General features: G+C 33.7%; 1 protein-coding gene across 4 annotated transcripts in view; it reads right to left on the bottom strand.

Moving 5' to 3' along the window:
* The window catches only part of SOX30 (SRY-box transcription factor 30), a 29,302-nt gene that overhangs the window by 1,308 nt on the left and 13,318 nt on the right, over positions 1-14,676 (bottom strand). Inside the window, exon 6 of one of the 4 annotated variants that reach the window (XM_038534904.1) lies at positions 6,611-6,769. The exons of the other annotated variants lie outside the window; for them this stretch is intronic. Within the exon in view, the coding sequence (XP_038390832.1) occupies positions 6,715-6,769 (55 nt within the window). The 3' untranslated portion in view covers positions 6,611-6,714. Of the gene's footprint in view, positions 1-6,610; positions 6,770-14,676 lie in introns of those variants that run through there. 4 annotated transcript variants of the gene reach the window in all.

Genomic DNA, 14,676 nt, shown 5'->3' with positions numbered 1-14,676 from the left:
ACCTGAAACCATAAAAAATCCTAGAAAAGAACACAGACAGTAATTTTTCTATTATCAGTCATAACCACATTTTTCTAGATGTGTCTCCTAAGACAAGGGAAACAAAAGCAAAAATAAATGATTGACACTGTATCAAAATAAAAAGCTTCTGCACAACAAAGGAAATAATCAACAAAAACTAAAAGATAACCTACTGAATAGAAGAAGATATTTGAAAATGGTGCATCCAATAAAAGATTAGTATCCAAAATATAAAAAGAACTTAAACAATTCAACACCAAAAAAACAAAAAATCTGGTTTAAAAATGGGCAGAGGATCTGAATAGACATATTTCCAAAGAAGATATACAGAGGGACAACAGTCACATGAAAAGATGCTCAACATCACTCATCATCAGGGAAATGCAAGTCAAAACCATGAGATATCATCTTATACCTGTTAAGAATGGCTAAAGTCAACAAGACAAAAAAAAAAAAAATAACAAGTGTGGGCAAGGATGTGGAGAGAAAGGAACCTCATATACTGCTGGTGGGAATGTAAATTGGTACAGCCACTATGGAAAACATCATGGATGTTCCTCAAAAAGTTAAAAGTAGAAATACCATGTGATCCAATAATTCCACTTAGGGGTATTTATGCAAATAAATTTGCATTTGCAAATTTGCAATGCATAAATTTGCAATAAAGACATTAATTCAAAAAGATATATGTACCTCTATGTTAATTGCAGTATTATCTATAATAGCCAAGAAATGTAAACAACCTAAGTGTCCATCAATAGGTGAATGAATAAAAAAGACGTATTTTATACACACACTGGAATATTCTGCAGCCATAAAAAAGGATGAGCTCTTGCCATTTGCGACAATATAAATAGACCTAAAGGGTATTGGGCTAAGTGAAATAAGCCAGACTGAGAAAGACAAATACTACATGATTTCACTTGTAAGTAGAATCTAAAAAAATTAAAAAACAAAAAACAGAATCAGAACTATAAGTACAGAGAACTGATGGTTCTCAGAAGAGACAGGAGTCAGAAATCAGGCAAAATGAGTGAAGGGGAGTGGGAGATACAGTCTTCCAGTTATAAAGTAAATAAATCACAGGAACAAAAGGCTCCACATAAGGAGTATAGTCAATGACATTGTAATAGTAATGTATGAGGATAGATGGTAGCTATATTTATGATGTATATAATTTGTACATAGTATAAGTACACATAGTATAATGTACAAACTTATCAAATCACTATGTCATACATCTGAAACTAAGATAACATACTGTGTCAACTATACTCAAAACAAAACAAAACAAAACAGCTCCTGGAGGGGGGGCTGTGGCACCAGAACAGAGGATAACAACTCAACGCTCTAATTGACCCTCAATAATAAGTTCAATTAAAAACATTCTTCCTATCAGTAAGATTTGAAATGGATATTAAACTATGTTTTTAAAGATCTTTTTCAAATAAAATTTTTGCAATGTGAACAACTGAAAAGATCATTTCGTTGTTTTACAAACTGCTTTTTTTTAAGGTAAATCTAAAAATCTGCCATTCAAACCCATCTGTCAATTTTTTTTTTTTTTTTTTTTTTTGAGTATTCTCCTTTTCAAAGGCATAGAATGGGAATCATAGTAAGGGGTATACAAAAGTCCAAACAGGAGTTCCCTGGGCTCATGGACTCCATCTAGTGACAGATAACATAAACATAGCAACCACACAGCAAAACGCATAAGTTGGGGGTTTCACATCACGCTCCTACATTTTTTTTTTTAAAGTTCAACTTTGTTTTCTTCCCTTTAAAAGCATAAGTACCATAGACATCCTAGACTATTATTTCAAACTCTTTGAAAATATGGGGCATTTTGACTAGTTTGGTATCCCATTCCCATATCTCTAAGAGCCAGGGGACTTGCCCACATTAAATATCACAATAATAAGGCTAAGGTTCCAAAATGTTTCAGGTTTCCTTTCCTATTGTCACATCTTCATTCAGGCATTTTTAACATAATAGAAACATCCTGAACGTATCATACTTTCAGCTAGTATGACTTTGCTCCTGTAGCTCTTCTACCTTCAGGTCCCTCTATCCACTGAATTACACAGATACCTCTTCCACAAAGCCTACACACTTTAGCTAGAAACAATTCACCCACCATTTTTCAGGACTCAATCAATGTAGGCAAGATATTATGCAAGGCTTGGTGGAGAATTTAATTAAGAAAAAGATCTAGAATCCAGGTATATACTAGACGTGCTAAAGTCTATAATGCAAATTGCAAACACTACATGGCTACACTGGTATGGTAAAAACATGTTATATCTAGAAAACAGATCAATTAAGATATGAGTATTCCTAGAAGGTTGCATGGATGAAAATGAATAACTTTAGAAGCACTGTGATATAGTGGGAAAGGCATCAATTTAGCCAACATATAATAAGAATTTACTATGTTTTCTAGGCATCAGCTATGGCCTTTATGTGTTATCTTAACTATTCTTTAGAACAATTGTATGAGACAGATATATCTCCACTTTACAGAGGAGGAAACAGAACCTTAAAAAGATTGAGTAACTTGCTCAAAGTCATAATTAGCAAGTAGTGAAACAGAATCAGGCAAGCTAATTCTAGAACTTATTCTCCTAACTACCATGCCACACTACCTGGGAAGTAGTTCTAGCTATGCCACTTAAAAACCTGGTAACCTTAAATAAACCCAAATTTTTCTGAGCCTTGGGCTCCTTATATAAAACAGAGATAGGGCAGCCCTGGTGGCTCAGCGGTTTAGGGCTGCCTTCGGCCCAGGGCATGATCCTGTAGTCCCGGGATCAAGTCCCACATCAGACTTCCTATGTGGAGCCTGCTTCTCCCTCTGCCTGTGTCTCTGCCTCTCTCTTTCTCTCTCTCTCTGTGTCTCTCATGAATAAATAAATAAAATCTTTAAAAAAATAGAAAAAAAATAAAACAGATAATATCACTTGTTCTGCCAACTTAAAAGATCTGTCACAAGGAACTTGAGAAAAAATCTCTATGAGTACTTTAGAAACTAGAAACGCTTTTATTTCTTTCTTAAGATTTTATTTATTTATTCATGGGAGACAGACGGAGAGAGGCAGAGACATAGGCAGAGGGAGAAGCAGGCCCCCCGCAGGGAGCCTGATGTGGGACTCGATTCTGGGATTCTGGGATCACTCCCTGAGCCAAATGCAGACGCTATTATTATTTAGTCTTACAAGAAGTTACATGTGATAATATAATCATAAACACACTCATATGTATATGTTTTACACTTATTTTCAAAGAGAAAGAATGCAAAGATAGAACAAAATCTAGTTGAAGTAGGAGGCAAGATGGAAGAGAAGAGACCGGCAAAGAAGCTAGACTTCTCAGAACATACTTTGTATTGTAATTTTGACTTTGAAACTATATAATTACTTTACATAATTTTAAAACAAATGTAATATTTTAAAAAGTAATCTATAAAAATTAAAAGCAAATGAAAACAAATGAACCCAAGTTATATCAAGTTTGTAGTTGCCTTAAATACACAGAGAAACATTATTTCAAGATAATATTCTGGAGGGTATTATGCTGAGTGAAGTAAGTCAGTCGGAGAAGGACAAACATTATATGTTCTCATTCATTTGGGGAATACAAATAATAGTGAAAGGGAATAGAAGGGAAGGGAGAAGAAATGTGTGGGAAATATCAGAAAGGGAGACAGAACGTAAAGACTGCTAACTCTGGGAAACGAACTAGGGGTGGTAGAAGGGGAGGAGGGCGGGGGGTGGGAGTGAATGGGTGACGGGCACTGGGGGTTATTCTGTATGTTAGTAAATTGAACACCAATAAAAAATAAATTAAAAAAAAAAGATAATATTGTACCTTCCTGGTAAGACATACCCTAAAGAGAAAAGAATTACAAACAAATCTTAAACTGCATCCTGTAATTTTATTGTTTGTGATATTGCTACTTTGAAACTATTGATATAATTGTCTTGAAGCTATTCTATGTATATACACACACACATATGCATCAAAAAATCATGTTTAATAGGATAAAGCAAATATGTTGTTATCATTAGACAACAAAATTTTAAGGGGAGAAGATACTAGCACATAAAATCAAAGAACTTCATTTGAAATTACAACATTACATTTATTTTGGAAATATCAATATATACTCATGAATTATTTTTCTCATTCAAAAAATGCATATTCTCTCATACTTTCCACTGAAAAGCCCTAGATACTTTGTTAACTCAGCAGCAATAAGCATCCCTATTGCTCAAATTGTGATCTCAGTAAAAGGAACTTGGATTTCTTGGATAAAATGGCTAATTCCAGGTCTGGACAAGATAAAGCCTAGGACATATTGTACAGATAACAAAAAACCTATTAAAGATTAAGGACACAGTCCCCAACCTGTAGCCAACTATACAAATAAAAGGATAATTTGAGTGGCAATGTATCAAAACATACCAAATATATAAAAGTCTACCTGTTCATGATGGTATTCCTAAAACAAAACAAGATTCAGTGATATGGGGAAAAAAATCAAGAAATTTTCCTGCCCTTCCTGTATTTCATAGTAACGAACTGATGAGGGTTTTTCTTCAAAAAAGCATTCTAGTTAATGAATGAAGGAATACTGAATAAGAAAATCACTATTTTGCAATCTCATGGTTCTAGGCAACAATCCTCAGCTACTAAAATCATTACACAGATATTTCTCAACCCTAGCTAACCATTTAAATCACCGGAGAAATTTTTGAATTTAATTTCAATAATAAAAAAATTTGAAAAAATAAAGAATACTGCTTCCCAGGTCCTATACCCACAAAGATTCTAATTTATTTGGTCTGAACTCTTCAAGTGATCCTACTGTACAGCCGAGAATTGAGAAGTACTACTTACGGTGATAATACCTGACCCTACAGGTCATTCTTAACATCACTATTAAAGAAAAACAGACTTTGTATACCTCTTGATGTGATAGAATACAAATTACATAGCACTATTCATGAGATTTCATTGCCGAGAGAGAGAGAGTGAGAGAGAGAGAGAGAGAGAGAGAGAAAGGGGAGAGTTAAAGAAAAAAAAATTGAACCTGAATCTAATCAAGTTTTAAGATTTAACTATCATTTTACAGGGAAAAGGAGGGGGGATAATAGGGAAATATATAAATATCCAAGGATGTAATAAGCAAAATTCAAGATTAGGATAATGTGTTTGTTTAATGAACACATGGCATTAAAAAACAATAAAAGAGGTTGGAGTACTATTTTAGCATGAAAGAGGCTTAAGAAACATAATCACATCTGATGTTTATATCTTGCTTGGATCCTCTTTTATACAAACCCATTGTGAAAAGAGTGCTGAGACGGCAGAGGAAAATTCAACAAGCCAGTTGTTGGATGATAATAAGGAATTATTAATTTTTCAGGTATGAAAATGGTAGGTCATTTTTTCAAGTCCCTAACTAGTATATTTACATACGGATGTATCTGCAGATGAAATTATATGACATCTGTGATTCACTTTAAAATACTTAAAACTCTTCCCCAAAAAAAGTAGAAGAAATAAATGAACCAAGAAAGCCAAACTGTTGATAATTGTTGAGTGATGGGTACATGGAGATTCAATATGATATTCTGCTTTGCATATAAAAACGTCTGTAACAAGATGGTAAATAAGGTAAAAATATAATGCTATTCATTGCTTCTCTCATTTAGTAGTATGCATTTAAGTTTCCCTCATGTCTTTTCATGGCTTGATAGTTCATTTCTTTTTAACACTGAATAATATTCCACTGTTTATATGTACCACAGTTTATCTATTCACCTACTGAAGGACATCTTGATTTCTTCTGTTTTGGCAACCATGAATAAAACTGCTCTAAGTATCTATGTGCAGGTTTTTGTGTAAACACAAGTTTTCTTTTCTTTCTTTTTTTTTCCTGGTAAATAACAAGCAGTGTGACTGCTGGATTATATGGTAAGAGTTATTTTAGTCTTGTAAGGAATTGCCTGTCTTCCAAAGTGACTGTACCATTACGCATTCCTGCTAGCAATGAATTAGAATTTCCTTTGCTTTACAACCTCACCAGTATTTGCTGGTGTCTGTATTTTGAATTTTGGCAATTCTGATAGGTTTGTAGTGGTACTGCATTTAAATCTGTAATTCCCTAAAGATATATAATGTGATGCATCTTTTCATGTGCTTAAACCCCATCTCTCTCTCTTTTTTAAGATTTTATTTATTTATTCATGAGAGACAGAGAGAGAGACAGAGAGAGGTAGGGACATAGGCAGAGGGAGAAGTAGGCTCCCTGTGAGGAGCCTGATGTAGGACTTGATCCCAAGACCCCAGGATCACAACCTGAGCCAAGGGCAGACACTCAACCACTGAGGCACCGAGGCACTCTTTAGATGCCATCTCTATATGTTCTTTGGTGAGGTGTCTTCATGTGTTTTGTCCATTTTTAATAGGTTGTTTTCTTATGGTTGAGTTTTAAAAATTCAGTATTTTCAACATTTTGTATAAAGTCCCTAATCAGATGTATCTTTTGCAAATATTTTCTCTTAGTCTGTGACTTGTCTTTTCATTCTCTGGATACCACATTGTTTGATCTAGTAGCTTTGTAGTAAGTTTGAAGTCGGAAATTGTGAGTCCTCCAACTTTATTCTCCTTTCTCGATTGTTTTTAAAACTATTCTGGGTCACTTACAATTCCATATAAACTTTTAGGGTCAGCTTTTCCATTTCTGTGAAAAAAAAAAACATTAGGATTTTGAGAGGGATTATATTGATTCTGTAAATCACTTTGGGAAGTACTGTCTTCTTAACAATATTTAGATCTCTATTTAGATCCTTAATTTCTTTCAGTAATGTTTTGTAGCTTTCAGTTTACAAGTCTTGTACCTCCTTGGTTAGATTCATTCCTAGGTATTTTGCTCTTTTTGATGCTACTTTAAATAGAATTGTTTTCCTAATCTCCTTTTTGGATTGTTCATTGCTAGAAAATTCGAGTGATTTTTGTATATTGATCTTATACCCTGCAACTTCTCATTAGATCTGAAAACTTTTGTGGATTCCTTAGGATTTCCTATATATAGGATTTTCCATATTTAGGATCATGTGCAAATAGAGATAATTTTATTTATTTTATTTTAGATGTCTTCTTTTTCCTGCTTAATTTCTCTAGCTAGAACTTCTAAAAAAAATGTTGAATAGCAATTGTGAAAGGAGACATCCTTTTCTGGTTCCCAATCTCAGGGATAAACCTTTTGGTTCTTCATCAGTGAAGATGATATTGACCATGGGTTTTGATTTAAAAAAAAAAAATGCCCTTTATCATGTTGAGGAGGTTCCTAGTTTGACTATTAAGTTTTGAAATCAGGAATTGCTTTTTATAACGAAAACGTGTTGGATTTTATCAAATACCTTTTCTGCATCAATTGAGATGATTAGGTGGTTCTGTTCCTTCATTCTACTTACAAGGTGTATTACATTGATTGATTTTCAGATGTTGAATCACACGTACATTCCTCAGGTAAATCTCACTTGGTATATAATCCTTTTAATATGCTGCTGGATTCAGTTTGCTAGTATTTTATTAAGCATATTTTGCAATTATTTTCATAAGATATATTGGTCTGTAATATTCTTTCTTGTGATACCTTTGTCTGACTTTGGGAGCAGAGTAATGCTGATCTTGGAAATGTTCCCTCATACTTTTTGGAAAAGTTTGAGAATTGGTTTGAGTATTCCTCTCTAAATGTTTGGTAGAATTCATCAATGAAACTAGCCTAGGGCTTTTCTTTGCTGTGAGGTTTTTGATTAATTATTCAATCTCTTAATATAGGTCTGTTCAGATTTGCTATTTCATCTTGAGTCAGTTTTGGTAATTCATGTATTGTTCATTTTATCTTGGCTATCTAACTGGTTTGTATGCAGTTATTCACTGTATTCTCCTATAGTAATTTTTATTTCTGTAAAGTTGGCAGCAATGTACACAATTTCACATATCATTTTAATAATTTACATATTCTCTTTTTTTCAAAGTAGCTAAAGTTTCATCAATTCTATTGATCTTTTAAAAAAGCTAACTTGTTGATTTTCTTTTATTTCATTAAACTCGCTTTTGCTTTCCTATTATTTATCTCTCTTCTTATTTCTTTCCTTCTGCAAGCTTTAGGTTTTGTTTGCTCTTCTTTTTCTAAGTCCTTACGGTCTAAAGTCATGTTGTCCATTTGAGATCTTTCTTTCTGAACATAGGTCATTGAGGCTAAAATTTCTCTATCAGTACTGCTTTCACTATGTTTTGGTATGCTGTGTTTTCATTTTCATTCATCTCAAAGTATTTTCTAATTTCCTTTGTGATGTCTTATTTGACCCACTGATTGTTTAAGAGTGTGTTGTTTAATTTCCATATATTTTTAAATTTTCCAGTTTTCTTTCTGTTACTATCAGTTTCATTCCATCATGGTTGGAGAAGAAGCTTTGTAAGATTTAAATATTTAAAAATAAATTGAGACCTGCTTTGTGAACTAACATATGGTCTATCCTATGTGCAACTGCATGCAATTATGAAGAATCTATATTGTTACTGGGTGAAGCATTACATATGCATGTTAGGTCTAGCTGGTTTACAGTGTTGTACAGTCTATTTCCTTATCATCTTCATTCATTTTGGAGCATTGATCTATCCATAAAGTAACCACAGTTAAATCATACTTAGTAGTGAAAAGCTGAAAGCTTTTTCTCTAAGATCAAGAATAAGAGGCACATAAGTGGCTCAGTCAGTTAAGCATTCAACTCTTGATTTCTGTTCAAGTCATGATCTCAGGGTCATGGGATTGAGCCCCACGTCGTTGGGCTCCGTGCTGAGGACAAGTCTGCTTAAGATTCTTTCTCTCCCTCTCTCTCTGCTCCTCCCCCTTCTCATGCTCTCTAAATAAATAAATAAGATCTTTAAAAGAAAAAAAGAATAAATTAGGAATGCTCACATTTGCCACTTTTATTCAACATAGTATCAGAACTCCAAGTCAGTGCTATCAGGCAAGAAAAAGAAATAAAAGGGATACAAACTGGAAAAGAAGTAGTAAAACTGTATCTATTTGCAGTGACATGATATTATACATACAAAACCCTAAAGATTCCAATGAAAAATGTTAGAACTAATCGACAAACTCAGTAAGTTCCAGGATACAAAATCAATATACAAAAATCATTTGTATTTCTATACATCAACAATAAACTATTATAAAAAGGAATTAAGAAAACAATCCCGGGCAGCCCCGATGGCTCAGCGGTTTAGCGCCGCCTTCATTCAATCCAGGGCGTGATCCTGGAGACCCGGGATTGAGTCCCATGTCGGGCTCCCTGTGTGGAGCCTGCTCCTCCCTCTGCCTGTGTCTCTGTCTCTCTCTGTGTGTCTCTCATGAATAAATAAATAAAATCTTTAAAAAAAAGAAAACAATCCCATTTACAACTTCAAAAAATAAGAAACATAAAAATAAATTTAACCAGAAAGATAAAAGATGTGTACACTGAAAAATACAAGATATTGATAAAAGAAATTGAAGAAAAAAACAAATAAATTGAAAGATATTCTGAGCTCATGGATCAAAAGAAATATTGTTAAAATATTGTTAAAACTACCCAAAGCAATCTACAGATTCAATGCAACCCCCCTCAAAATTCCAATGGCATTTTTCACAGAAATAGAACAAACAATCCTAAAATTTGTATGGAATCACAAAAGACCCCAAATAGTCAAAGCAATCTTGAGAAAGAACAAAGCTAGGGGCATTACACTCCCTGATTTCAAACTATATTACAAAGCTATAATAAAACAATATGATATTGCATAAAAGCAGAAACATAGATCAATGGAAAAGAATAGAGAGACTAGAAATAAACTCACATATATATGGTCAATTTAAAAGGATAGTCTCTTCAATAAATAGTGTTAAGAAAACTGAACAGCCCCGTGGAAATAAGGAAACCCCTATCTTACACCATATATAAAAATTAACCCAAAATTAAAAATTAAAGACTTGAACGTAAGACCCCAAATCATAAAATTCTTAGAAGAAAACATGGACAGTAAATTCCTTGACACTGGTCTTGCTGATGATTTTTTGGGCTTGACACCAAAAGCAAAGGCAAAAAAAGCAAAAATAAATTTTGATGTGGGACCACATCAAAATAAAAAGCTTCTGCACAGCGAAGGAAACCAGCAACAAAATGAAACAGTAATCTACCAAATGGAAGAAAATATTTGCAACTCATATATTTGATAAGGCGTTAATATCCAAAATATATAAAGAATACTATAATACAAGAAGTCTATAGCAACAACAATAATCCAATTAAAAAATGGGCACATGATCTGCACAGACATTTTTCCAAAGATGACATACAGATGGCTAACAGGTACATGATACGGTGCTCAACATCACTAATTATCAAGGAAATGCACATAAAAACCACAATGAGACACCACCTCACACCTGTTAAAATGGTTTTATCAAAGAGACAAGAAATAACAAGTCTTAGTGAGGATGTGGAGAAAGGGGAATCCTTGTGTACCGTACTGTTGATGGGAAAGCAAATTCGTATAGCCACTATGAAAAATAATATGAACATTCCTCAAAAACTGCCATATGATCTAACGGTTCCACTTCTGGATATTTACTTGAAGGAAATGAAACCACAAACTTGAAAAGATAACTGTAACCCCATATTCACTGCAGCAGAAATTCCATACATACAATGGAATATTATTCAGCTGTAGAAAAAGGAAGAACCTGTAACACTATGGATGGACCTTAAGGACATTATGCTAAGTGAAATAAGTCACAGAAAAACAAATATGGTATAATCTCACTTATATGTGGAATGTTAAAAAAAAAAAAAAAAAAAGAACTGATAGAGAACAGGTTAGTGGTTGCCAGAGGGGGCAGGAGTGGGAAATGGGCAAAAATCAGTGAAGGTGGTCAAAAATTACAAACTTCCAGTTATAAGTCCTGGTGACATAATGTATAGCATTGTGACTATAGTTAATAGTACCATGTTGTATATGTGAAAATTGATTAGAGAAAAAAATCTTAAAAGTTCTCATTACAAGCAAAAAAAAATGTGTATTGTACACATTTTACATAATATACATTGTATATTACATTGTATATACATTGTACATAATATAATGTTATAAATCAGTCATATATCAAAAAATATTTAAGTCTGCAACTATTATTGTAAATTTATTTCTCTCTTTAATTTTACTAATTTTGGCTTCATATATTTTGGGGTCCTTTGTTGCATATGTATATGATTATAACCACTGTATCTTAATGTATTAACTCTTTTATCAAAATATAATATCCTTTTTCTACTGTAACAATTTTTGACATAAAGTCTATTTTGTCTAATATATTATAGATATCCAGCTCTCTTTGGTTATGATTTGCATGGAATATCTTCTTTTATTTTTTCCTCTTTCAATCTATTTGTGTCTTTGGGTCTAAAGTGAGTCTTTTGCAGATAGGATATATTTTGATTCTATTTTGAATTCATTCTGCCAATTTCTGCCTTTAGAGAGCTTAATCCACTTACATTTAAACTGATTACTGATAAGAAAAAACTTATTCTGCCGTTTTGCTATTTGCTTTCTTTTTTTTTCACCATTGACTTTTATTTTTTTATTTTTATTTTTTAATAATAAATTTATTTTTTATTGGTGTTCAATTTGCCAACATACAGAATAACACTCATCCCATCAAGTGCCCCCGTCAGTGCCCGTCACCCATTCACCCCCACCCCCCACCCACCTCCCCTTCCACCACCCCTAGTTCGTTTCCCAGAGTTAGGAGTCTTTATGTTCTGTCTCCCTTTCTGATATTTCCTACTCATTTCTTCTCCCTTCCCTTCTATTCCCTTTCACTATTATTTGTATTCCCCAAATGAATGAGAACATATAATGTTTGTCCTTCTCCGATTGACTCATTTCACTCAGCATAATACCCTAGAGTTCCAATCACGTCAAAGCAAATGGTGGATATTTGTCGTTTCTAATGGCTCAGTAATATTCCATTGTATACATAAACCACATCTTCTTTATCCACTCATCTTTCGATGGACACCGAGGCTCCTTCCACAGTTTGGCTATTGTGGACATTGCTGCTATAGAAATCGGGGTGCAGGTGTCCCGGCATTTCATTGCATCTGTATCTTTGGGGTAAATCCCCAACAGTGCAATTGCTGGGTCATAGGGCAGGTCTATTTTTAACTCTTTGAGGAACCTCCACACAGTTTTCCAGAGTGGCTGCACCAGTTCACATTCCCACCAACAGTGTAAGAGGGTTCCCTTTTCTCCGCATCCTCTCCAACATTTGTGGTTTCCTGTCTTGTTAATTTTCCCCATTCTCACTGGTGTGAGGGGGTATCTCATTGTGGTTTTGATTTTTATTTCCCTGACGGCAAGTGATGCGGAGCATTTTCTCATGTGCGTGTTGGCCATGTCTAGGTCTTCCTCTGTGAGATTTCGAGTGCTATTTGCTTTCTATATGTCATTCTTTTGCTGTTCCTCAGTTTCTCCATTAAGAGCTTTTAAGTTTAAAGGATTTTCCTTTTTTTAATTTGAATTCAATTAACATATGATGTATTATTAGTTTCAGAGGTAGAGGTCAGTGATTCACCAGCCTTATACCCAGTGCTCATTATATCACATGTGCTCCTTAATGTCCATCACCCAGTTACCCCATTCGCCCTTTCTCTCCCATCCGGTGACCTCAGTTTGTTTCCTATAAGTAAAAATGTCTTATGGTTTGTCTCCTCTCTGATTTCATTTTGTTTTATTTTTTCCTTTCTTCCCCTATGATTTTTCTTTCTGTTTCTTAAATTCCACGTGAGTGAGATCATATAATTGTCTTTCTTTGATTGACTTATTTTGCTTAGCATTATACCCTCTAGCTAATTCCATACATGTCATTGCAAATGGCAATATTTCTTTTCTTTTCTTTTCTTTTCTTTCTTTTTTTTTTTTTTTTTGATGGCTGAGTAGCATTCCATTAATGGATTTTTCTATGTACCATTTTGTTTCCTCATTTCCTTTTTGTATATTTTTAGTTATTTTCTTAAATGGTTAGGTTACCTCGGGGATTACAATTAAAATCCTAAAATTATAACAATCTAATTTAAATTGATATTTACCTTCATAGGCATATGAAAATTCTGTATAAAACACCACCCTTTTATATGTATAAAATTACATATTTATACATTTTGTATCCATTGACATAGATTTATAGTAATTGTTTTATGCATTTGCCTTTTAAATAATACAGGGGAAAAAAGAAAAGTTACTCACTAAAAATATAATATTGTTTTTTTTTAATATTTTATTTATTTATTCATTCATGAGAGACACAGAGAGAGAAACAGGCTCCGTGCAGGAAGCCTGACGTGGGATTCGATCCCAGGTGTCCAGGATCACACCCTGGGCCGAAGGCGGCTCTAAACCTCTGAGCCACCCAGGCTGCCCTAATATTGGGTTTTATATGTACCTATGTAGTAACCTTTACCAGTGTTATTTCTTTGTTTGGCTTTGAGTTATTGTCTAGTGTCTTTTTTTATTTCAGTCTGAAGTAGTCCCTTTAGCATTTCTTGTAAGACATGTCTACTAGTTACGAACTTTCACAACTTTTGTTACCTGAGAAGGGTTTAATTTCTCCTTTATTTTTGAAGGATGCTTTGTCAGTTATAGAATTCCTTGTTGATGTTTTTTTTTTCTTTCAGCACTATGTATCCCACCGTCTTCGTCCTTCATGGTTTCTGATGAGAAACTGGCTATTAGCCTTATTGAGAATCTACCGTACAAGATAAGTCACTTTCCTCTTGCTGCACTCAAGATTCTTTTTTTTTATCTTTGGTATGTAACAGTTTGATTATAATGTATCTCTGTGGATCTCTTTGAATTTATCTTTATTCATTGAACTTCTTGGTTTCATATCTTCCTTCAAATTTGGATCATTTTTGGCCACTATTTCTTTAAATATTCTTTCTGCCTTTTCCTTTCTCTCCTCTTATCCTGGAAATCCCATGGTGATTATATTCATATACCGGATGGTGGGACACCACCACCTAAGGTTCTATTCACTTTTCTTCACTGTTTTTTCCTTCTGCCTCTCAGAGTAGATGATTTCAATTGACCTATCTTCAGATTCACTAATTCCTCTGCCTGCTCAAATCTGCTGCTGAATCTCCATAGTGATTTTTTATTTCAGTTACTATAGTTTTAAGTAACAGGATTTCTATTTGGTTACCTTTTATAATCTCTATATCTTTATTGATGTTCTTCTCTATTTGGTGATACTCTGTTCTGGTTTAATTTAGTCTCTGTCAGTTTTCTTTAGCTCCCTTTAGCTCAAGACAGTTGTTTTAAAGTCTTTGTCTAGTAAATCCAATATCTGAGCTTCCTCAGGGGTAGTTTCTTTAGTTTTTTTCTTGGAAATACCATGCCTTGTTTCTTTGCATGCCTAGTAGTTTTTTTGTTGAAAACTGGACATTTTGAATATTATCATGTAGTATTTATAACAATCAGATTTCTGTCCTTCCCCAGGGTATGATGTTGTTGCTTCTTTTGAGTTGTACTTGTGTTTTTCAT

This window comes from Canis lupus, chromosome 4, assembly GCF_011100685.1.
Source record: "Canis lupus familiaris isolate Mischka breed German Shepherd chromosome 4, alternate assembly UU_Cfam_GSD_1.0, whole genome shotgun sequence".
Lineage (NCBI taxonomy): Eukaryota > Metazoa > Chordata > Mammalia > Carnivora > Canidae > Canis > Canis lupus.
Note: the sequence above shows the minus strand (reverse complement) of the source record. Positions and strands in the feature narration are given on the sequence as shown.